This window comes from Oreochromis niloticus, linkage group LG14 (genome assembly GCF_001858045.2).
Source record: "Oreochromis niloticus isolate F11D_XX linkage group LG14, O_niloticus_UMD_NMBU, whole genome shotgun sequence".
In the NCBI taxonomy this organism is placed as follows: Eukaryota; Metazoa; Chordata; class Actinopteri; order Cichliformes; family Cichlidae; genus Oreochromis; species Oreochromis niloticus.
The window spans coordinates 18467756-18489002 of record NC_031979.2 but is presented as its reverse complement, the minus strand read 5'-3'; the positions used below and the strand labels follow the sequence as shown (position 1 = coordinate 18489002).

Here is a 21247-nt window from a genome sequence, read left to right as displayed (position 1 = left end):
GCGGCCTTTTGAGTTCGTGAGACGTAATGATGATTAATAAAAACAGACCTTCACACTTCTTTGTGGACGCATGGAAGTGACACAGCTTACTTAGATTGCTTTGAACCATATTTGACTTTGAATCAACACATAGTACACATTTTAGGGGGTTAAACGCAGATTTTAAATTGCAGCTGGTGATTTCAGTTTTCTTCTTATTTCAAATAAACTGAAACAAACAGCTTCTCACACGACAAAAGAGTTCAGTTCGTGTGGACAGTGTAGCTGAATTGTAGCAAGTCATCAGTTTGGGAATACGAATGCTAGTTTAACTTGCACACCCCCCCCAACACCTCCTTTCTTTTCTCCAGCCATGAACACACCCCCTCCTTTTCTTCCGCTCGCATTCACCGTTCTTCTTTGTGACCGCATTTGGTGACATTGTGATGTGAGGTAGAGCAGGAGGAAGGGAGGCCAAGCCATGTGGCGCGGCACAAAACAGCTGTTGCTCACCGTCCTGAGAGCCAGTCTGATTCCCTCACTCCTTATTGTTTCAGGCATTTATGTACAGACGCAAGGTACTTCTCTCACGCTCACTCTTTCCTCTCCTCATCATCACACCCCCTCCATCTTTCTCTTTTCTGCCTCCCTCAGCCTCTAATAAACTTCTTTCCACTTTTCATCTCCCTCCAGCCTCCTGTTGAGGCTCTTCATTCTCTCCATCTAATTTTCCTAAAGCCCACTCTCTCAATCTCCTTCAACTTTCTACAATTTGACCCCCTCCCAGTCTTTTTTCTCTAATCCATCCTTCTACCCCCCGCCCCCCTTCTTTCCACATGGGATTTGGACTAAGTGTTTAATGAGTTGCAACAAATAGTCAAAAGAGTGGGCAATAGTCAGATGCTACACATTAATGCAGACATCTAACTCAATGTCTGTGTTTTTTCTTTCACATCCAGCCCTTCACTCAGGTTGCTATTACCTAAGATGCACAGCAAGGGTCGAAAGGCAGAGTACTTATAAGCAGGGACCTTATTTAGCTTTTTATTTTTTGGAATTTTAAGCTCATTCAAGTACCCTTTTCTTTAGGGCCTCCAAAATAAGAAGATAACTCCGTTACAAGTGCCAAAGACAACAGAGTCAAGAACATACGCTCACTGGCCAACTCATTAGTTACACCTTATTAGTACTGGGTTAGACCCCCGTTAGCCTTAACTCTTCATGGCGTAGATTCAGAAAGGTGGTGAAAACATTCCAGAGAGTTCACTGCATGTTGACATGATAGCATCACACCGCTGCTGCACATGTGGACATTCTCTTCTCCTAACACATCCCAAAGGTGCTCTATTGGTTTGAAATCTGGGGAATGCGGAGGCCATTTGAGTAAAATTTGAGTTTAAGATGATTTAAACATCTTAACATTACTACACTACAAACACACTTAACCAATAATACAAGGCAGGATGGATCCATGCTTTCGTGCCAAATTCCAGCACTACCATCTAAATGTTACAGCAGAAACTGAGACTCGTCAGACCAGATGTTTTTCCAGTTTTCTATTTTCCAATTTAGATGAGCCCATGTAAATTGTAGCCTCAGTTTCCTGTTCTTATTTGTTAGAAGGCTTCACACCAGGTGCTTTTAAAGGGGATTTTATATTATACATAAATATCATATATACAGTTAAGCCCATAATTATTCATACCCCTGGCAAATTTTGACTTAAAGTTACTTTTATTCAACTAGCAAGTTATTTTTTGACTGGAAATGACACAGGCGTCTCACAAAAGATAATAAGATGATGTACAAGACGCATCATTGTGGAAAAAAATATTTCTCAGCTTTTATTTACATTTGAGCAAAAAGTATCATGTCCAGAATTATTCATACCCTTTACAAACTGTCACAGTCTCTGGGAAAATCCAAAGTTCCATACCATTCCAAATAGTCAAAGCTGTTCTAAAGCATCCTAATTACCCTGATTAATTGGAAATAGCTGTTTTGATCAACTCAACAGGTGAAAAACAGCAGCTCTCTGCAGGTGGTCTGTGGACATTCATGGCTAAGACAAAGGAACTCAGTGAGGACCTGCAGCTGTGCATTGTGGCTGCTCACAAGTGAGGAATGGGCTGCAAGGCCATATCCAAATGTTTTCAAGTTCCAGTGGCTACAGTGCAAAGTATTATTAAAAAATACAAGATGTTCCGCACTGTGGAAAATCTCAGAGGACGTTGTCGGAAGCCAAAAGTGAAACCTGTGCTGGCCAGGAGAATAGTGAGAGAGGTGAAAAAGAATCCAAGGATCACCACCAAGGCCATTCTGGTGAATCTGGGCTCTGCTGGTGGCAATGTCTCAAGGCAGACAGTCCAACGGACACTGTTGGGTTCCACGGATGCAGACCAAGGAAAACGCCCCTTCTCCAGGCACTTCTAAGGCATGCCAAAGCTCATTTGGCCTTTGCAAATGCTCATCTGGACAAAGAAGAAGGTTTCTGGTCTTCAGTGTTATGGTCAGATGAAACAAAAATTGAATTATTTGGTCATAATGATGTTGCCTTCATTTGGCATAAAAATGGAGAAGCCTTCAACCCAAAGAACACCATCCCCACTGTCAAACATGGTGGTGGGAACCTAATGCTTTGGGGGTGTTTTTTAGCCAATGGACCAGGGAACCTAATCACAGTAAACGGCACCATGAAAAAAGAGCAATACATGAAAATTCTCAACAACAACATCAGGCAGTCTGCAGAAAAACTTGGCCTTGGGAACCAGTGGACATTTCAGCACGACAATGACCCAAAACATACAGCAAACGTGGTGAAGAAATGGTTAGCAGACAACAACATTAATGTTTTGCAGTGGCCTAGCCAGAGTCCTGACTTGAATCCAATTGAGAATCTGTGGAGGGAGCTAAAGATCAGGGTGATGGCAAGAAGACCCTCCAACCTGAAAGATTTGGAGCTCATTGCTAAAGATGAATGGGCAAAAATGCCTGTGGAGACATGCAAAAAGCTGGTCTGCAATTATAGGAAGCGTTTGATTGCTGTAATAGCCAATAAAGGCTTTTTTCTATTGATTATTGAGAAGGGTATGAATAATTCTGGACATGATACTTTTTGCTAAAATATAAATAAAACCTGAGAAATATTTTTTTCCACAATGATGCCTCTTGTACATCGTCTTATTATCTTTGGGGAGACACCTGTGTCATTTCTGCTCAAAAAAGAACTTGCTGGTTGAACAAAAGTAACTTTAAGTCAAAATTCGGCAGGGGTATGAATAATTATGGGCTTAACTGTACATGCATATACAAGAACCACGCAACATTCAAAGTCATTTAAATCACCTTTTCTCTCCATGCGAATGCTCAGTTTGAACTACACCAGGTCATCTGGACTATTTCTGCATGTCTGACTGCATGAAATTGCTTCCATGCATTCTATGCATTCATGAGCAGTTCAACAGTTTGCCCAAAGAAGTGACCAGTGGGTGTATACACACAAGCATAAGGGTCAGTGGGTTAGTCACGTTTCTGCCATACACTACTTACTGCTTTCTCATATTCATAATTCCAGTCTTGAAGTTGTCAGTCACAGTATGAGCTATTGTGTTAAACATTCAGTAACTGAAGCTAATTTCTTTATGTTCAGTAAATTGTTAAATACACAAATATATATATCCATGGGTAATAACTGCTGTCACAGCAGTATGAACAGTTGTGGAAATTAGAATCAACACTACAACTTCTAAAAGCCCAAGCTTGAGCCAGACACACTGAAGGGAAACAAAGTTGTATGTAAAGACCTTTATTGAGTAAAACTTTCCCACCAAAGGCAGTGAAATACTGGAACATAACAGGAGGTATTTTCCTTAGATTAGAGACAGAACTAGATGAAAACCACAACACGAGCAATAATGTCAGTGTTGCGCCATTTCAAAAACTGTACCAAATTGTGTTTTGACCAACCATGGGTGAGTATACGCAAACAAGACTTCAAGTTAAGGTTGATCTTTTTGTTATTAAAAGTATAGACTAATCTTGATGCTTAAGAAGTAAAGCAGAGTAAAACTGCTTCCTATCTTTTTCTTTTACCTTTCACATTAAAAAGCTTGATATAAGCTGTAATCGTCGACTTTGAGTTCTTTTTTTAAAATTGAAAAAAAAATTTTTGAACATTTCCATCATAAATAAAAAAAACAAACAAAAAAAGTACTAAGTGTATGTATGGGTCAGGTATCATGGAATAATTACACCAATGTTATTTAAAGAACTGATGAAAGTAACTGTGATGACCTCAACACTTGGGGGGGGGGGGGGGGGGGGGGGGGGTGTCTGCATAGCCAAATCTGAACAAATTACTTCAAAAAAAGACAGAACAGACAACAAGATTCTGGACATACCTCGACAACATGGTAAATCTAAACTCGTAAAGTATCAGACATATTGTAATAACAGCTGTATGTGTCCCCCTAGTGGCAGTAACAGCAACAGCCTTTCCCAGAGGAGTGTCTGTATCTTTGTCATAATTTTATGGTCTTACATTTCATGTTTAACAAACCTTGTTTTGTTGTTTTCTTATCACAGCATTTTAAATCCATTCAACAAAGCGGTTTAGTTGAAGAAAAAAAAAGAAAAAGAATAAATAACAAATATCCATTTACAGCCTGACAACTGTATGATTAACTTTCACTGTAAACCCTAACATGTTTTACAGCTTACTTACTAAATGCCAGGAAAAATGTCACATTTAAATATCAATGCTCTAACAAGAGAAAACATCCAACATGATGAAAAATAACATAGAAATACATTCAAGTCTACTCAACTCTTAAATGTGAGACCACTACATAGAACAACAAATAAGCTTGTATCATTCCACTTGGAAAAATTGTACAAATTATTGTTCTAGAAACTTATTAAATTCACATAACTTGAAGAAACTCAAATATTTCTACCAGTGTATTATTCTAGATTTGCATTTTGCCTTAGAAAAAGTCTAAGTGATCCCCACTACTACATGAAAGACTTCTCTCCTGAAGTCAATTTGCTAAAAACCAGAGCGAAGCACCAGGAATTGGATACAGCTTTTTCTGTGAAGAACAGTAAGCACTGAATAATGAATGAAATGAGTCAGGTGTAATGATTTACAAAGGTTCATTAGCCACCAATGGAATGGATGCTGAAAAAGATTGCATTAAATGCCATCCACAAAGATGTCTTCTCTTCACTTATGCTGATTGTTCTGCTGTAGTATTTTTATTTAAACTTTTTCCAATTTTCAGACTAAGCACTACAAAACATTACAAAGAATACATATCCTGTTAATAACTACACATTCACTTTAACTTCATAGTATTCAGTTGACAGCCAGTGCTTCTATATAAAACTAGCAGATTAAAAAAAATTAACTTGAGTTGAGAATGTAAAATAAGCAAAAACCTTCAAAACCAGAATCAGTATCCAGAATGATTTATATTTGAGCCCTGGCTACCTCTTTTGACCAGTCAGTTGTACCTGGTGGTCAGCAGAACGTCAGCAGTCCTGCTGGACCCTTTTGTGGATGTTTGATTCGCTTTATGGCTTCACTCATCAGTGGGAAAACAGGAACCATTATTTTCTCTTTTGGCACCATGTGGGCAGAAGATTAGGGCAGCTTCTGGATGACCACCTGAAACTTACCTGACAAGATAAAAATGCATAAAATATTATCCATCTGTACTGTCCTTTAAGGTACAGGACTATGCAAAAGTCTTGAGCCACCCCTCATTTCCTCATATTTTCCTTCCAATTAGACAGACTTTCCTGTAATCGTTTGAAGTTGTCTTTCACAATAGTTGCCCCGGGCTTTCTCAAGGTCTTACAAAGGAATGTTTTTTGTTTGTTAAGCTACTTAAAAGTGACCTGTGACTCATTCAAGCATAAAAATAGCACCTAACTCAACAGATGAATCTGTGTTGTGTCTACACATAACAGTCAGCTTAGGAAAGACTTGAAATTGTATCATTCGACACTCTGTTACTAGCAGCTTGTCGTAAAAACTCAAATTAATCCAGTTTCTTTGGCTTAATCTAAAAAAAAAAAATGTTCAAAATAACACATTGACATTTAAAAAAAATAATAATTTTTTTAATTCACACGTCACCAGCTGGTAGTATCTCCCCCCTTGAGTTTTGAATGTCTTTCAAGAAGCCTGGAGAACTATTCCTGGAGACTACTTACATAAAGGAATTACAAGCAAGCTTGCCTAAAAGAGTTGGTCATACCAAACTTTGACTTTGCTATTGCACAAACTGTGTTTTCGCTTTATATATTTTATTTCCATGTATGTTTGCTGCAGCTATTTCCCATTTTCCAAGCAAAATATGAAGAAATGAGGGGTAGCTCAAGACTAGGACGGCTAGTTATGTGTACATTATAAATCTAATTAAACCAGACCTAACAGAACCTCACAACTACAGTAACAATGGTTTGACTGAAAGGCAATGAGCATGTTAGTCTAACTTTTCCTTACAGTAAAATAATTATGTTTTCACAAAGCACTTACAGGATGGCATGACGGAGACCTCAGCTGTTACCACACTCTCCAAACCCAGGTTAGATAGGGCTCCTCTCACCACACCACATGAAAAAGCAAGGTACTGAAACACACACACACACACACACACACACACACACACACACACACACACACACACACACGCACACGCACACACGCACAAATTAGTCTCTATTGCATTATGATATTCAGGTTTCGTTGGCTGTATGCCAAAATACAAACCCTTAAGCACCTAGTTATACTTGTTCTATATGCAGTCTTTAGAAATGTGGGAACATGAGTGTTTCTGTGACTCTATTCTAACCTTAGGAGCCTGATCAAGGTACTGCTTTCCATTGGACAGCTGGGTCAGCAAATTAAACTTGTTATCCTGCAGAACATAGGTCCCCTGGTGTGGAAAATAAACAAGACATTATATTAAAAGATAACACATTTTAAGCAGCAATACATGTGACCGTATTTCCTGATTGCTGGGAAATGTTCCTAAGATTTAAGAGTTCAATTTAACATCCATATGAATACAAGGACCCAACAGAATACTGCACTGCAACAAAATGTTCAATGTTTAAGGTTTTAAAGTTGCAACAATAGCGAATAGGCATGAAAGTAAAAGATACAGAATTTTTCAGAGAAAGAAATCCATTTAAGGCCTTTGTTAACGCTCAAGCACTTTTGTTTATTTACAAGAAAAATCAACAGGACACGTTTAAGTCAACTGTGACACTAAACCTTTTAGTGAAGTTTATGTTCTTCATCACAGTAATCATCCACTACAAACAGTGATTCATTGCAAAGTCTCTGTTTCACAAGAGATCAAATTTCCTGTTGTGAAGGCCAAAAACGTCTGTTACAGGATATATAACTGAAGCTGAACAAACACTACACAAAACCTACTTACTAATTTGGTAGTAACATACTGCATAGTGTAAAATTTTACCTGATGATTTGTTCTGAGGTTGTCCACCTGTCTCCTAAACACCTTAGTCCAGAAGTCTTTACAGATAAATTTCATTATATCCAATTCATCCTTAAAGCTGGGAGAGTCCCTGGTCAACCTAGAAAGAGCAAACATGTGATGAGACACTCACTATAAAGGAAGACTCCACTTAACTCAGCATTTACTGCACTACAGTACATGTGTATGTGTGACTTACCTCTCAATAAGTCCTTGTCCCACTCTGAAGCCCATACCTTCCAGGACAGAAACACAGACTGCTCTGTCCTAAAAAGATGAAATGCAAGCGATTAATTTGAACAGTATATCACGTAAAACTGTGAACATGATGTCACAATATTATAATATAGCTCCCCCCTTATATTATAATATAAGGGGGAGCTGTGTTCTAAAACCGGGACATTATTGGTAACTCCTTAACACACCTTGTTGTCCATGGTTCCTTTGCTGGATTGCTGCTCCTTGTAAACATGTGACACGATCTCCATGTGGAGAAATTCAAACAGAGTCTCGTCTGCCATCCCTGGTGAACACACAATAGTGACAGTCCGGTGGCTTAGATGTGCTCCAACAGACAAAACCAGCAGTAAATATGAAAATACCGAGCAGCAGCTTAACGGAAGCTAAGATGGTTAGCGCCAAAGAGCTAGTACGGTTCGCTAACAATGTCCCGCACGCTAAAAATAACTATTTTTTTATTACCCCCGTAAATGGAAAGTTCTGGAGAGGGAGGTATCATATTAACGTATGTCATATATTTCTTTAATCTAAATTAAACCAGCTGAAATTGTAAATTGACAGTACCTGTAAAGTGACTGTAGCACACGAAGTCTGCTTCCTGGTTGACGCTCGATATATCGGTCAGCTCATTCCTTAAGTTGTACACACGCGGAGTTAGCAGGAGTTTCTAACCTAAAACTGGTAACATGGAGAAAACACATGCATTGCATGTGCCACAACAACCAGAATTGTGTGATAAAATTGTTATTAAGAAAATAAAACAGTTGTTTTCGTGTAATATGCAATAACAAACGTCCAGCTTCTCCGAAAGCCATTACCAGCCGGCGCTAACTTTCGACGTACGCCGGTGTAATGTACAAACAGACTCGTGAGCGCTATCATCCTATTGTGGGATGAAACGTCATGTCTTGAATGTCCAATAGGCATGAAACGTCCGTTGCTACTTCCTTGTTGCTCATGTGATTTGTGTTTTGGTATTTCGGGGAAGGTTTGTGACTTTTATTTTCCTTCCAATGAAGTCTACATTATATAATACACATTTAATGGCATTGCTATTTCTAGCTGAATACACCTGAAGTAAGATGTTGTTTATGTTTTCGCAGTCATGGCCGGCAGGTACCCGATAGTGGTCCAGGGCGAAGCGTCTGAAACAGACTCTGATGATGAAGTCTACATCACCTCTCTGACTCCCTCGGTCGGAGCCAAGGTTGTCCTGCATGCGTTATCCTGTATGCGTGGTTTTGAGAGTGATTTATGCACTTCAGCCAGTGACTTAAAATTTAGATTCAGCCATGAATCTACATTTTATTTAATTTTTTGTATCTTTTTTATGGATGCTTTCAGGTTCCAGGGGAGGCGTCTGAAACGGACAGCGAGGGCGAGCCGGAGCAGGCTCCTGCGAGCCATGACAGCGCTCAGATATTAAAGAGAGACCTCCCTCCTCTTATTGTAGTTAGAGACCACCCTGACATGCACTCCATAGTGGAAGACAGACCGAGCCCCTCACACAGGCCACACGGTAAAGACGAATAAAAACTCCAGTGCTTATTGTGTGAAAGTACGGCCAACCCAATCCAAGACTATACATACTAGTCTTTTCTTGCTAGTTCACAATCTTCATCCGCAAGAAGGTTGTCTCATATGTATCAGCTTTGTTTTAACAACACTGAGATATGTTTGACAGTTTTGAGAGGATTTGGGAGTGTGCCTTTACAGTGTCTCGTCACAAATTTAAATGTGAACTTAAAGAACAATCTAGTTTTGCTCTGAGTAACTTCAGCACATAATTCTGTTTTCAGGTGAGACCCTGTTACAACAAAAGCTGCAGGAGTCTAACAGCCGACTGTATTCTGATGTGGGACAGACACTACGACAAGTCTATGGCAGTGCCAGCAGGGAGGTAGGTTGATATTTAGATACACAAATTGCATAGCTATACAGCATGCAGTCTATATTATATTACAGCTGCAGTGATTAAATCAGAATACCTTAATAATCCCAGGGGGAAAATATAAATGTGAAAGACAGAAAATAGAATATACTTAAAGTGTATTTTACTGAACATGCTCCTGTGACTCTTCAAGCGCGATATGTAGAGGGTGCTAAAAGACTGTCCTTTATTGACTTTAACTTGGCCAGCCTCCTGTTTTCTAAAACCTGTATCGGAGAGTCTCCACACTCAGAACATTACTGTCTTGGCGGATCCATTTATTGAGTCCGTCATTATCCGCTACACTCAAACCGATTCTGCATCACACCACAGAATAGAGGATGTCACTGGCCACCACATACTTGTAAAATATAATAATGGATTGCATTTATATAGCTCTTTTCGAGACCCTCAAAGCACTTTACAATTCCAGTATTCATTCACTCTCACATTCACACACTGGTGGAGGCAAGCTACAGTTGTAGCCACAGCTGCCCTGGGGCAGACTGACAGAAGCGAGGCTGCCATGTCGCGCCAACGGCCCCTCACCAGTAGGCAGTAGGTGAAGTGTCTTGCCCAAGGACACAACGACCAAGACAGACAGAGCTGGGGATCAAACCGGCAACCTTCCAGTTACAAGATGAGCTTCCCAACCCCTGAACCACGGTCGCCCCTGAGCTTTGTCCAGTCCAGTGTCCAGTGCTTTGTCCAGTGTTAAAGGGCCTCAATCGTCTGAGAAAATAGAGATGGGAGAAGCCTTCCTTACAGATGGCTTCTGTCCGATTTATTGACAATGTGAGCGCCGTGGTGTTTGTCATCCTCTGCTGTTTCCACACAGACCCTATGAATGTAAATAGGGTTGTTTGCAAAGGTAAGTTGCAGATGGTTTTGCTCACACGACGTCACAAGGTTGTTCAGTTCTGTACTCTTCCTCATTGCCGTCTATTACCCATACATCCTACTACTGTAGAGTTATCAGAAAACTTCTGAAGGTGGTAGATGTCTGTGAACTAGGGTGAAGAGAAAGGGAGAGACGACGGTCTCCCGTGGATACTACAGCGATACTTCAAATGATAAAAAGTAGAACAGATGTAAATATTTTGTCTGACTAGTAGCTAACTAGCTGATTAAATAGATGCTGCAAATTCAGAATATTAAGTTATCTGGCTTTTTCTTTTTTTATGTGAAAGGTGCGCAGTGCAACATCACAGCTGAATGCATCGCAGAGCGCCATCATCAACGCGTCCCACAGCATCAGATTAATCCTGGACGACCTGAAAGCTGTTTCTGAAAAGATTGACATCATCACCAGCTATCAGATATTGCCTGATATAAACATTAATCATTTAAATAATTATACTGCTCCAGCACCTTAAATTGTTTTTTCAAAACAAACATATTGTGATGTTTGATCATTGTTATGGGTATATTTTCTCAGAATACCAGAGTGAGCTGGACAAAATAACACGTTGGCTTCTTTATTTAAAAATGCAGTATGTGTACATACATGGATTTAACAATCACACACTACCCGTGTTCTAATGCTAGCCGTCCTCGTTAATGGAGTTACGATAGTTCTGTCATTTCTTGATTTGCAGAGTTACACTTGGATTTATATTTTACATAGAACTTGAGATGATCCATTTGTTCCCTCCAACACTGTTTTTATGTCACTATTTGATGATTTTTTTATGAGGCACATCCTTGTTCTTTCCCTGCTGTTTGCCAGTCCTCTGTGATGGGTCAAAGAAGTAGGCTTGCAGTTATAAATAAAAATTTGGGTTATTTCTTCCTGTGTATATAAAAAATGAATATTTGCTTCAAAAAATAAATGCAAATATACACCAGAATACTGCTCTGTTGGTGTGCAAAGACAAATTTATTTGCAAAAATCAGTTTACAAAACCACATCAAGCAAGCAGGAAACATCCATACAGTATAAAAGCAATGTCCTTTGATCCTGTTGATTTTCTAATAATTGCAGTGTAATTATTCTCTACAATTCTTAATGAATCTGGAAATAAAGTGGTGACATTGCAGACACAATTTGCAAAGAAAGATCGAACGCCGAACATCTGCCACTTTGTGGAATTGAACTTCTGTAATTACAGCTGCTCTCAACGGCTTTATATAAGTGATTACCAGTAAATTGTTCTCCTAAATATCAATAATGTAACACAAACATTATCAAAAGACAGGACTCTTGCAACAGGCTGTAAATCCTTCTGTTCCGCGTGTTTGTAGTTGCATCAGACAGGGGTGTAGATGTACACTAACACCACTACCAGCAGGTTGAGCACTGTGCCCACGATGCCCACAAGGCCGAGCAGGTGATCAGGGTCAACCTTGCATCTTGCTGACTGATGATTTGCACATACACCATCATCCGACACCTGAGAGACAGAGATGTACGGTAAAGTGAGTCGCCGCTGTGCAGAATGGAAAGAGAGTAGGGAAATCACAGGTTTTTATGTTTAATATATTTACTGCTATTAGTCAGTTGACTATTGAAGAGGATTTATGAAGGGGTTATATATAAAATAAACACATGATCTGTTTTGGAAGTATATTTTTTATCACTCTGCATTATTGTACCCACATTATCATCAGTACAGCCCCTTTTTTAAATGCTTATGAAATTGTGATATATTTGTTATATTTGTTACAACTTAAGCCGCCCTCTTGGCCAGATCGCTCTTGAAAAACACACTTTTAATCTTAAAGAGACTTTTTACCCAGATAAATAAAAGATATAAAAGTCACTTTGCCAAAAACTGATTGCAGCTTCTACTTTGTGTTTCGAATGTTCTCTCTGGCTCAATCAACATTAATGAGAGATATGTTTGACCTATTTTTGACAGATTGTAGGCCATCTATCTGTAGAATAGAATCTACCAGTAAGGGTCTTATACTATGAGACAGCGCAGGAATTTATATATTTACAACAGATATAAAAAACAAAGAATGAGAAATTAAAGTTACTTAAAAACAGTAAAAAACTAGCACTGTGTAAGAGAGAAGTGCAAATTGAATAATAAATAATTTGTACACTATAAATCTATGAAAAACAGCTCCATGAAGGTATAATACAAAATTATGTTTGGGATCCAATGCTTGACAGCTGTTCACCAATCAGAGTGAAGAGTTATTATACAGCTTTATAGAGAACAGCAGGAATGATTTCCTCAAGCATTCATTATGGCAGTGAGGTTGAATCAGTCTGAGGGGGGAGCTCTTCTGCCTCAGAAGTCTGGACTTAGATTTAAATATACACAAAATGTAACACTTTATATTCCTGCAGTAATTTTGAAAGATGGTCAATTTTATGGCACAATACCGGCACAGCTGATAGAGCTGAGCTGTGTTTATTTTACCTTCTTTTCCCACAATGAAAAGTCAAGATTTCTATTGGATGTTACATATATCAGCCACCAGATGGCGTCATTGTCACATGCATTACAACAGCCACAAACCAGACCTCTGATCAAATAAAACATTTCTATTCGGTTCTATTCTGTTCATTGTAATTAGCTCCACATCTGGACACATTTCATGTCCCGAAAAGTTTTACATTTGATGAAGTTCTATCTAAGTTTTTTTGTTTGTTTTATAAAACATGCAGTAAGAAGTATTATATTCTTTTTGTATCTATGATTTGTTCACATATGTAGGTTTGTATCTGTACACATTTTATGTCCCAGTTGTATTGAATATAATAAATAAGTCTCATGTAATATATAGGCATAAGTTATTTTACCCATATGAGCTATTCAATTACATTCTGTCATTTGTACTCAGGTGCCTACTAGCACACACTTTAGTGTCTTTCTCTGTCTTTTAAAAGTGATATCTTAAAAAATAAAAAGTCTTGAGAAGTTAAAAATTTAATTTATTTAATATATTTTGTTCTTAAAGTTCTTAAACATATGTCCCCTTTCCTTTGGGGAAAATAAAATACTCATAATTTTGTGCACTTTACCTCTCTACTGTTTCTTTCTGGCGTTCTCTTTCCTCTGTCATCCCTTGGCTCCAAACCGGGCTCCATTTTTCACCCTTCAGAATCCCTCAGAGAGCAATAAAAACTACTTCGACGTCAATTACAATCCACTCCCAAAGCAAATAGATCCAAATGTTCACAGAGATGATGACTGGCAGGACTGCGTGCGCGACTGGTTGCTCTCAGATTTAAAGCCACTTGTATCCTCCTCTCCCGGGGCTCCGAGGACCCACAGGTCTTGTAATGTGAGCGAATAAAGGGATGCTGGTTTTTTTTGGTTTTGTTTTGTGCGTCGTGCATCACAGACTGCTACACAAGGCCAAGAAGCTGCTCAGCTGCCCTGCCACTATTTCTGTGTCAGGTCATGTAAAGTTGGCTTGCTGCTGTATGAGTGTGTGGATGTGTGTGGATGTGTGTGTCCACTGGGTAATGCTACCATGGGAGTGAAGGGCCTCAAATATTTCATGGTGACATCACAGATTTCACTTGCATTCATGCATGAGTGTGATAGATAAAGTCTGCTTTTTTTTTATCTGAGGATTCGTGAATGGATAATGTTTAAGAACACTTTAGAAATGCAATATTTTGGGGATATTTAAATCTACCAGCTGCTGTTGCTTCCTTAGTACACCGGTCTTCATTTTGCACCTTAAACTATCAAGGTGAAAAGAGCAGATATACACAGCCTAATTCAGATTCCCATCACGAGCAGTTTTTGCCGCTGATGAACCTCTGAATTAAAAATCCACTGAGGGTGTATTTCAAGCCGAGGTGAGGTGTCAATTAGGGTCGTGGTCTAACTCCTTCAGGCCTTGTTACTTAAACCAAACGCATGGTAAACCACAAGAGACAGTATGTAACCAGTCGCACGTTTGGTCACTGATTCTGCTCTGTCTTAAATCAGTTCTAAATAAATTCATATGCTTTAAATGTGCAAGTATATAGAAATCAAATGAGTGCTGACATCAGAACACTTGCATTAATAATTAATCATCTGGATCTGGATAACAGTAATGCAGTCCAACCATAAATGTATGGCAACAAGTGAACTGAATATGCCTAATAAACATGCTATTTTGTGTAGACAATATGCACTTTTATTCTATTTTATTTTATTGTATCAATCTTTAACATATTTACAATACTTGACTAAAAATGTTGAGAGCCTTTAGTATAATTACTGTTTACCTTTTCCTTTGCTAAAACAGACTTAGCAGACCTTACAGGGAGTGAGAAAAGCGATCCCATTAATTGATCAGGGACTCTCGTGGGAAGCAAATAACACAAGAATAATGAGACCCAAGAGATGTGAAATCTGCAATCTTTAGGTGAGGAACAAGCTTTACAGCGAAAGACGCATTTCTTCCACCTCTAAATATCTATTATCTGTCTCTCCTCAGCGTGTGTGTTGGTTTGTTTGAGTGTGTGTATTCATCAGTCACAGCTGTGCTGACTGAGCTTCAGGCTTTGAAGACTCATGAGTGATAAGTAATTTGGAATCGGGGGCAAACACTAAAAAACACCACAAAACTGCAACTGCAAAGTAATGAGAGAAAAACAGCATTACCAATGAGCATCACATCGCCCTATAATTCCTGCGACAGCTCACTGCATTATTAAACAAAATGTGCTAAATAGCATTAGAAATTTGAACCTTTTAAGTTTTCTTTCCCTAACCCTTCTGATACCGCATTCTTATCAGCTAACAGTGTCATTATGTAAGTTAGAATACGAAATAGCGTTCTCAATTGAACACTCTTTTCAAAATGACAACATTGCAATTTTACAGATTGGAAATTTAAACATGAAACGGCTTTAAACATTTAAATGTTAAACATTAAAACCAAAACAAGAATACATTAAAATCCTATACTGTTGCACAGGGTTCTGTAAGGTCAAATCAAGGAAAACTGTTGTTGTTTTAAAACATTTTTTAACTTTGAAAGTGTACACAATGTGTATTTTTATGGGACAGTGGTGACAGAGTCCAAGGCTGATCTTTCAGAGGTCAGAGGGCACTCTGACACAGACTCAATATCCTCACCTGCAACCACAAGCGCCTGAAATATGACCAGACACTCTAAATGTTAAGGGCTCATCACGTTAGCTAGATTAGCTGCCATTTAAGTGTGTTTGGGAAACACAGTTCCACACACTAAAGGTTTCCTACCACACCTTTAAATACACTGACTAATTTCCACTAAGGAAATTGTTTATGTTTTCTGTTTAAAGTATTCATTCAAGTTGAATTATGGAGAGTAGGTCGGGGATTTCTCTCATTAGGTAGCACTGAGGAAAGGGTTTAATGGTTGTAATGGTCATACACGGTCAAGTAATAAATTCCAACAGTTCCAAAATGTTCCTGTGAATTTTACTTTCAGTGAAATATATTAAATCATTATGACTGTTATGTTTGTATGTCTTCGGTTAAACAGGACATTGTGTGATAACAGATATAAGAGTTTAAAAAATGCACTCTCCCTGTATTGTGAAACAAGGCTTTAACTGAGGATTAATCATCAGTTTGTTAGTGCCAGATAGGCTATTTACTCTCTTTAATTGATCTGTTGCTTAAAATTCAGCACACACACTTAATATGAGGGAATTCTTGACCTAGGTAAAAGCTGATCTGTACTCCATACTGTGGTTTGTGTGTTTTAAGAACAAGAAAAAGGAAAGGAACTCTGTGTTCCCCTGAGGTCTATTGGTTTAGAGCCTCGTAGCAGTAAAAGTATCATCAACTCTTGATTTTATTTGGGAAAAAGGACAGCAAAGAAGCCCTGGGCCAGAAAAGGGCCTGTGAAGATAAAAACCATTGGGCCTGATCATGAAGTGCCTAAAAGGTCATCAGTAAGTGTGTTCTAAGAAATATTATTATTATTATTATTATTATTATTATTATTATTATTATTATTATTATTATTATTTAAATAGAAGTAGACAAAGTAGTAGTATTGAGATATTAACATCATGATCATAAGTTAGTAATATTAAGGTTACATTTTCTGATTTTTACATACAGAATGTAAGCTAATAAGCTAATCTATGCTTTAATTACACCCAAATAAATATTGGTATATTAGCATTAAACATGAATGAGCTGCTGCGTGACCCCTGTTAAGAACTGCATTTTCTGTTAGTTTTAACAAATTAGTTCATTAATAGCAATTAGATAGCTTACAATAATCTGTTTATTTCTCTTCTTGCTCCAAGTGGGAAATGTTCTGCAGTTTGAAAGTGGAATATGATGTAAATAACTTAGATCTTGTCAGACACACTGTAACTTGCACATTAAACAGCAACCTAAGTGCATTCAAAGTGGCTTAGAGATGATAAACATGAACCTAAAAGTACATGACTCAGTGGGTATATTCCTTCCAGGCTGGGCGAATTTGTGAAGGAATTGTTACACTCAACAGGCAAGTAGGACATTATATTACTGTTTACATAAAACATCTTTTCTTGTTTCACTGACAATGGCTTGAGGCTCGCAGCCAGAGATGGGGTTCATGCTTGAACTGGCAAACTAACTAAAGACTAAAATAGGAACACATCAAACAATGGACCAAGGCACTGAGGAGAGAGCATAAATGTTTGTGGTACAGAGGGTGCAAAGGGTAAGACAGAATGGTAACAGAGAAATCAGACACTTTATTATTAGATCACACTGGATTATACATTGGAGCTGTGGTCACAGCAATGCTGGAGACCACAGACTGGTGTGTATGAGACTGTTAGGGCATGTATTAATAAGTGTGTGTGTGTATGTGTGTGTGTGTGTAGAGGGCAGGACCCATATTAGTTAGGTCAGTGGCTGTCTCATGGGGTGCCCGAGGACACACTGTTAGTTTATATGGCTGGCTGAACATGGCTGCACACAACAGCACAGGTCTGCCAAAGCAGCTACTCAAAGAAGCTCTACTATGTGGGTGATAACCTTATTTTCTGACTGCTAGTGCATTTAAGATAACACGCAATTAGTATGCATCCTACTGACAAACCAGAAGAATAAACCAGAGAGAAAGAAACCCAGAGGAGCTAAAGTTAACACAGTACCAAACCATCAAGCTGAATCTGGCTGATAAAAAGTGAAAATTTTAATTCACAGCCAGACTAGATTTTTCATTTAGTTATTCCAAGTCATTTAAAGGAGCCTTACAAAATTGGAAAAAAGAATATGGAGGAGTTGCAGTGGCCCCTGCCTTTCTTCTCATATTTCCTATTACAAAGATAGATTTAATCGAGTTATCCAGAAAACATCTCTGAGTATTTAGGAATGAACAGAAATAATGTAAAATTATTAAAAAAGCTAAATAATTTAAAAGCATAGAAGGTATTAAATATGTAAATATAATGCATTTCTCACTTCTGTTCTTCATTCCAGCTTTTGAAAAATGTCTGCAGTTGCTTCCAGTTTTTTTTCCAATTTCCATGGTCTAGTGAATCCTACAGATAGACTCTTCTTCTGCAAAATGCTGAATGCGTATGTCATGGGAAAAAAGTGCAATGCAATCAAATAAAATGTCAGAGTTCATTGGTCCAACACAATATAATTTCAAAGCTATAAACTGTTTATCATAGTGTGTTACATGAGATTTATACACTCATCATTACACCTTGCTGTTATTGCAGTGGACCTCACCCTCTTTTTTATTTTTTCTGGGGGATTTTCTTCAGAACTGCTTTAATTCTTCATAGCATTAGTCGACAAAGAGCTGGAAACATTCATCAGAGATTTTGTTACATATTGACATTTTAGCATTGTGAAGTTGTTGTACAACCGTTTAAGAAGACAGTTTGAGCTTATGTGACACTGTCTTGCTGGAGCAGCCATTAGAAGATGGCTACACTGTGGTCAAAAGGAATAGACATAGTCAACAGTGATACTCAAGGTAGGCTGTTGTGTTTAAATGATCCTTTGTTGGTATTGAGGAGCCCAGTGTCTGCCAAGAAAATAACCACCACAACAGTACACCACCACACCAACAGCCGCTGGAGGATGGATCCATGCTTTCATGTGTTTACATTAAATTCTCAAAGATTGTATCATATCTTTCTTTTAACAGTTTCATCAGAAATTTGCAAAATGATGCAACTTTTTTTCTTTTATTTGATGGTTTAACTTCCTGACAAAAAGCAACAATGAATTATGGGATAATGGTTCAAGACATCACCAGTTTGAACGATCAGCAATATCTTATTTGAATTCATCAGTTAATCACTCAGAAAAATATGATTATTTATCCATGCACCAGGAGCTTTCTCACCCTTTTCCTCTGGGTGGAGTTGTGCCGCAGCTAACACAGAAAACACTGTACAACTGCAATCTGTTATCCACAAATGGGCAAAGAAATTCAGCCTGCCCATGCAAAGCTGTGTGTATTTTTTATTTTTGTCTTCAGTCAGTTATTTTGGTCACATTCTAAGCTAACCCAACATTCTTCAGCTTTGCTGCTCAGAAATAACAATATCATTTCAGTGATCCTCCAGATTATTTTCTCTTGTCTAGTCTCAGCCAGCCTGGATACAATGTATTCTGAAAATCAATTCAGCTCATGCAGCATAAAAAAAACATGAGATCAGTGCTTGCAAGTCAGTGACGAGCTCAGACTCAGAATGAGCATTTTTGAATATGGACTCATTTGCTTGTCTGAACCTCATGGTTTTCAATACTGAGTCAACAATTACTGCCTGGAGCATTAGACAGAAGTCCCACTTGTTTTTCCTATGGTACCGAAGAGTATTCCCATTCTACATCACAAGTAATAATGAGTTTGAGGTGCATTGTTAAAAAGAAAGTGTGTGCATATGTGCGTGTGTGTTTGTACATTGAGAAGATTGTATGGTTGTCTGTAGGGACAGCAGATGGCCAGGATTCACCCTCCAGCCTCTACCCTCTCATTGGTCCACTTAGCAATCAGCCTGTCATGTTAAAACTGGTCTCAACTGAGAAACTGAACTGCATTCAGACACTGAAGATAAAGCCCAGTTACTGGACCAAGGCATGGCCTCTTTCCAAATATAGATTTTTCCTCTCAGTATATTGTCTTCATTAGTTACTGCACACTGACAGGTAGATTTTGAATCCCAATATGCAACATTTGAGTATTATATGACATATTAGGTTAAAGGTAGATTACATATATTTCATCTGTTTGAGTCTTGTGCTATTTTTGTTTAGAAGGACCCTGAAATATCCTTCAAACCCTAAAGGGTCGTTCTATGGCAGAAAAAAATTTAACTAGGTGGCTAATATGTATTTACATATAAATGTGTTAGTAATGTCTATTTAAACACTTTCCCGTGATTATTTTCATGTTGGCTTGAAATAAAATATCTAACTATGCTGGTACTGCAGCTTACCGCAACGTACTGCATCTTCTGCATCATCTTCTGTAGACTTTTTTTTTTTTTTTTACTTTTGTTGATGATGCATTTAATAATGTAGCATATAATGTAATTGATAATATAATTGTTTAATAAAGGCTCTTGGGTTAACCCAGATAGCATTAGTAAATAGTAGACTGCTTTGTGTATCTATTATAAACGTATGCCCTGCTTCAAGGTGTTACCAGATGATAAATGCCAGGAGGCAAGGCAACCCAAAAGTTATTCTTATCAATATCATCTAGCTGATCTGTAAAACAAGTGAATTTTTCAGGTTTTATCAAATAATTTATTCCAAAATTATAAGAACTTTATAAAGTTATACTGTTAAAACTTGCATTTACTAAAACAGTCATTAATTAACAATATATTTTTTGTGTTTGCTGACATCAGATGACCTCTAAAGCTAATTAAAAATATCTTTGACTTTGGGGATTTTGGAGTATGTTCACACATTGTTCTGCATAGTTTCCTTGTCACAGTCCACCCATTGTGCACTGTGACGTCTTTTATATGTCAGTTTTGGAGGTACAATTTTGGTCTACTGAAGGGGTTGTTTTGTAATGCCAGACCTTTTTTGGACATCTACTGAACATCTAGTGCTGTCATCCGTTGGACCTCCATGTACAGGCTATTTATACTCCAAATGTGGTTGTTTTTTCAATGTCAAACTCATTTATAGATGTTGTTTTTATAATGCAACTTCTCTGAGTCCTGCTACCGATCACAATCACATTCATTTCCTCTTACAAAGCTCTTCACAATAAAGCAGGATACTTGTAAAATAAACCATATATACTGCAAATGCTATTTTAAAATTTCACAATACATTGTACTTCTTTTAAAAGGAATTCTAAAATTTTTCTAAATATTGTACTTTAACCATTATTATTTTACATTTTAACATGGATTTCAGCATTTTTATTGTTTCACCTCATTTTAAGAAATGACAGTTTTAACCTGGTTGCAAGCAAATATGTTGATTAATTGAAATAAATAAACCAGTTAAAGAAAAACTGGAAAATGTAGAATAACAGAAAACCCCCCACATGTACTGAATAAATCAATAGGCTAACGCATCATAAATTGTGCTAGTGTATAAATAATCTGTATTTATATGTGTCATGTGGATAACAACAATGTTGATATTTGTAAACACAAAAATATTACATTTATTAATCATGTAAAATTCCCGCACCATGT

General features: G+C 37.8%; 2 protein-coding genes and 1 long non-coding RNA gene across 3 annotated transcripts; 1 reads left to right on the top strand and 2 right to left on the bottom strand.

Annotated features, from left to right (window-relative positions):
• Positions 1-3768: 3768 nt before the first annotated feature.
• On the bottom strand, positions 3769-8576 carry trappc6bl (trafficking protein particle complex subunit 6B, like). Its single transcript, XM_003441574.4, has 7 exons — positions 8295-8576; positions 7916-8013; positions 7690-7757; positions 7473-7590; positions 6840-6923; positions 6524-6617; positions 3769-5658 (listed from the first exon to the last, which is right to left on the bottom strand). The coding sequence occupies exons 2-7, from the start codon at positions 8009-8011 to the stop codon at positions 5624-5626; spliced, it is 495 nt and encodes a 164-aa protein (XP_003441622.1). The 5' UTR covers positions 8012-8013; positions 8295-8576; the 3' UTR covers positions 3769-5623.
• A 61-nt stretch (positions 8577-8637) lies between these two features.
• bloc1s3 (biogenesis of lysosomal organelles complex-1, subunit 3) lies at positions 8638-11333 on the top strand. Its single transcript, XM_005474678.4, has 5 exons — positions 8638-8718; positions 8834-8937; positions 9075-9249; positions 9530-9630; positions 10851-11333. The coding sequence occupies exons 2-5, from the start codon at positions 8836-8838 to the stop codon at positions 11034-11036; spliced, it is 564 nt and encodes a 187-aa protein (XP_005474735.1). The 5' UTR covers positions 8638-8718; positions 8834-8835; the 3' UTR covers positions 11037-11333.
• LOC112842194 (uncharacterized) lies at positions 11218-13992 on the bottom strand. Its single transcript, XR_003213911.1, has 2 exons — positions 13640-13992; positions 11218-12053 (listed from the first exon to the last, which is right to left on the bottom strand). It is a non-coding gene; the product is annotated as an uncharacterized LOC112842194 (long non-coding RNA).
• Between the last annotated feature and the right edge of the window lie 7255 nt (positions 13993-21247).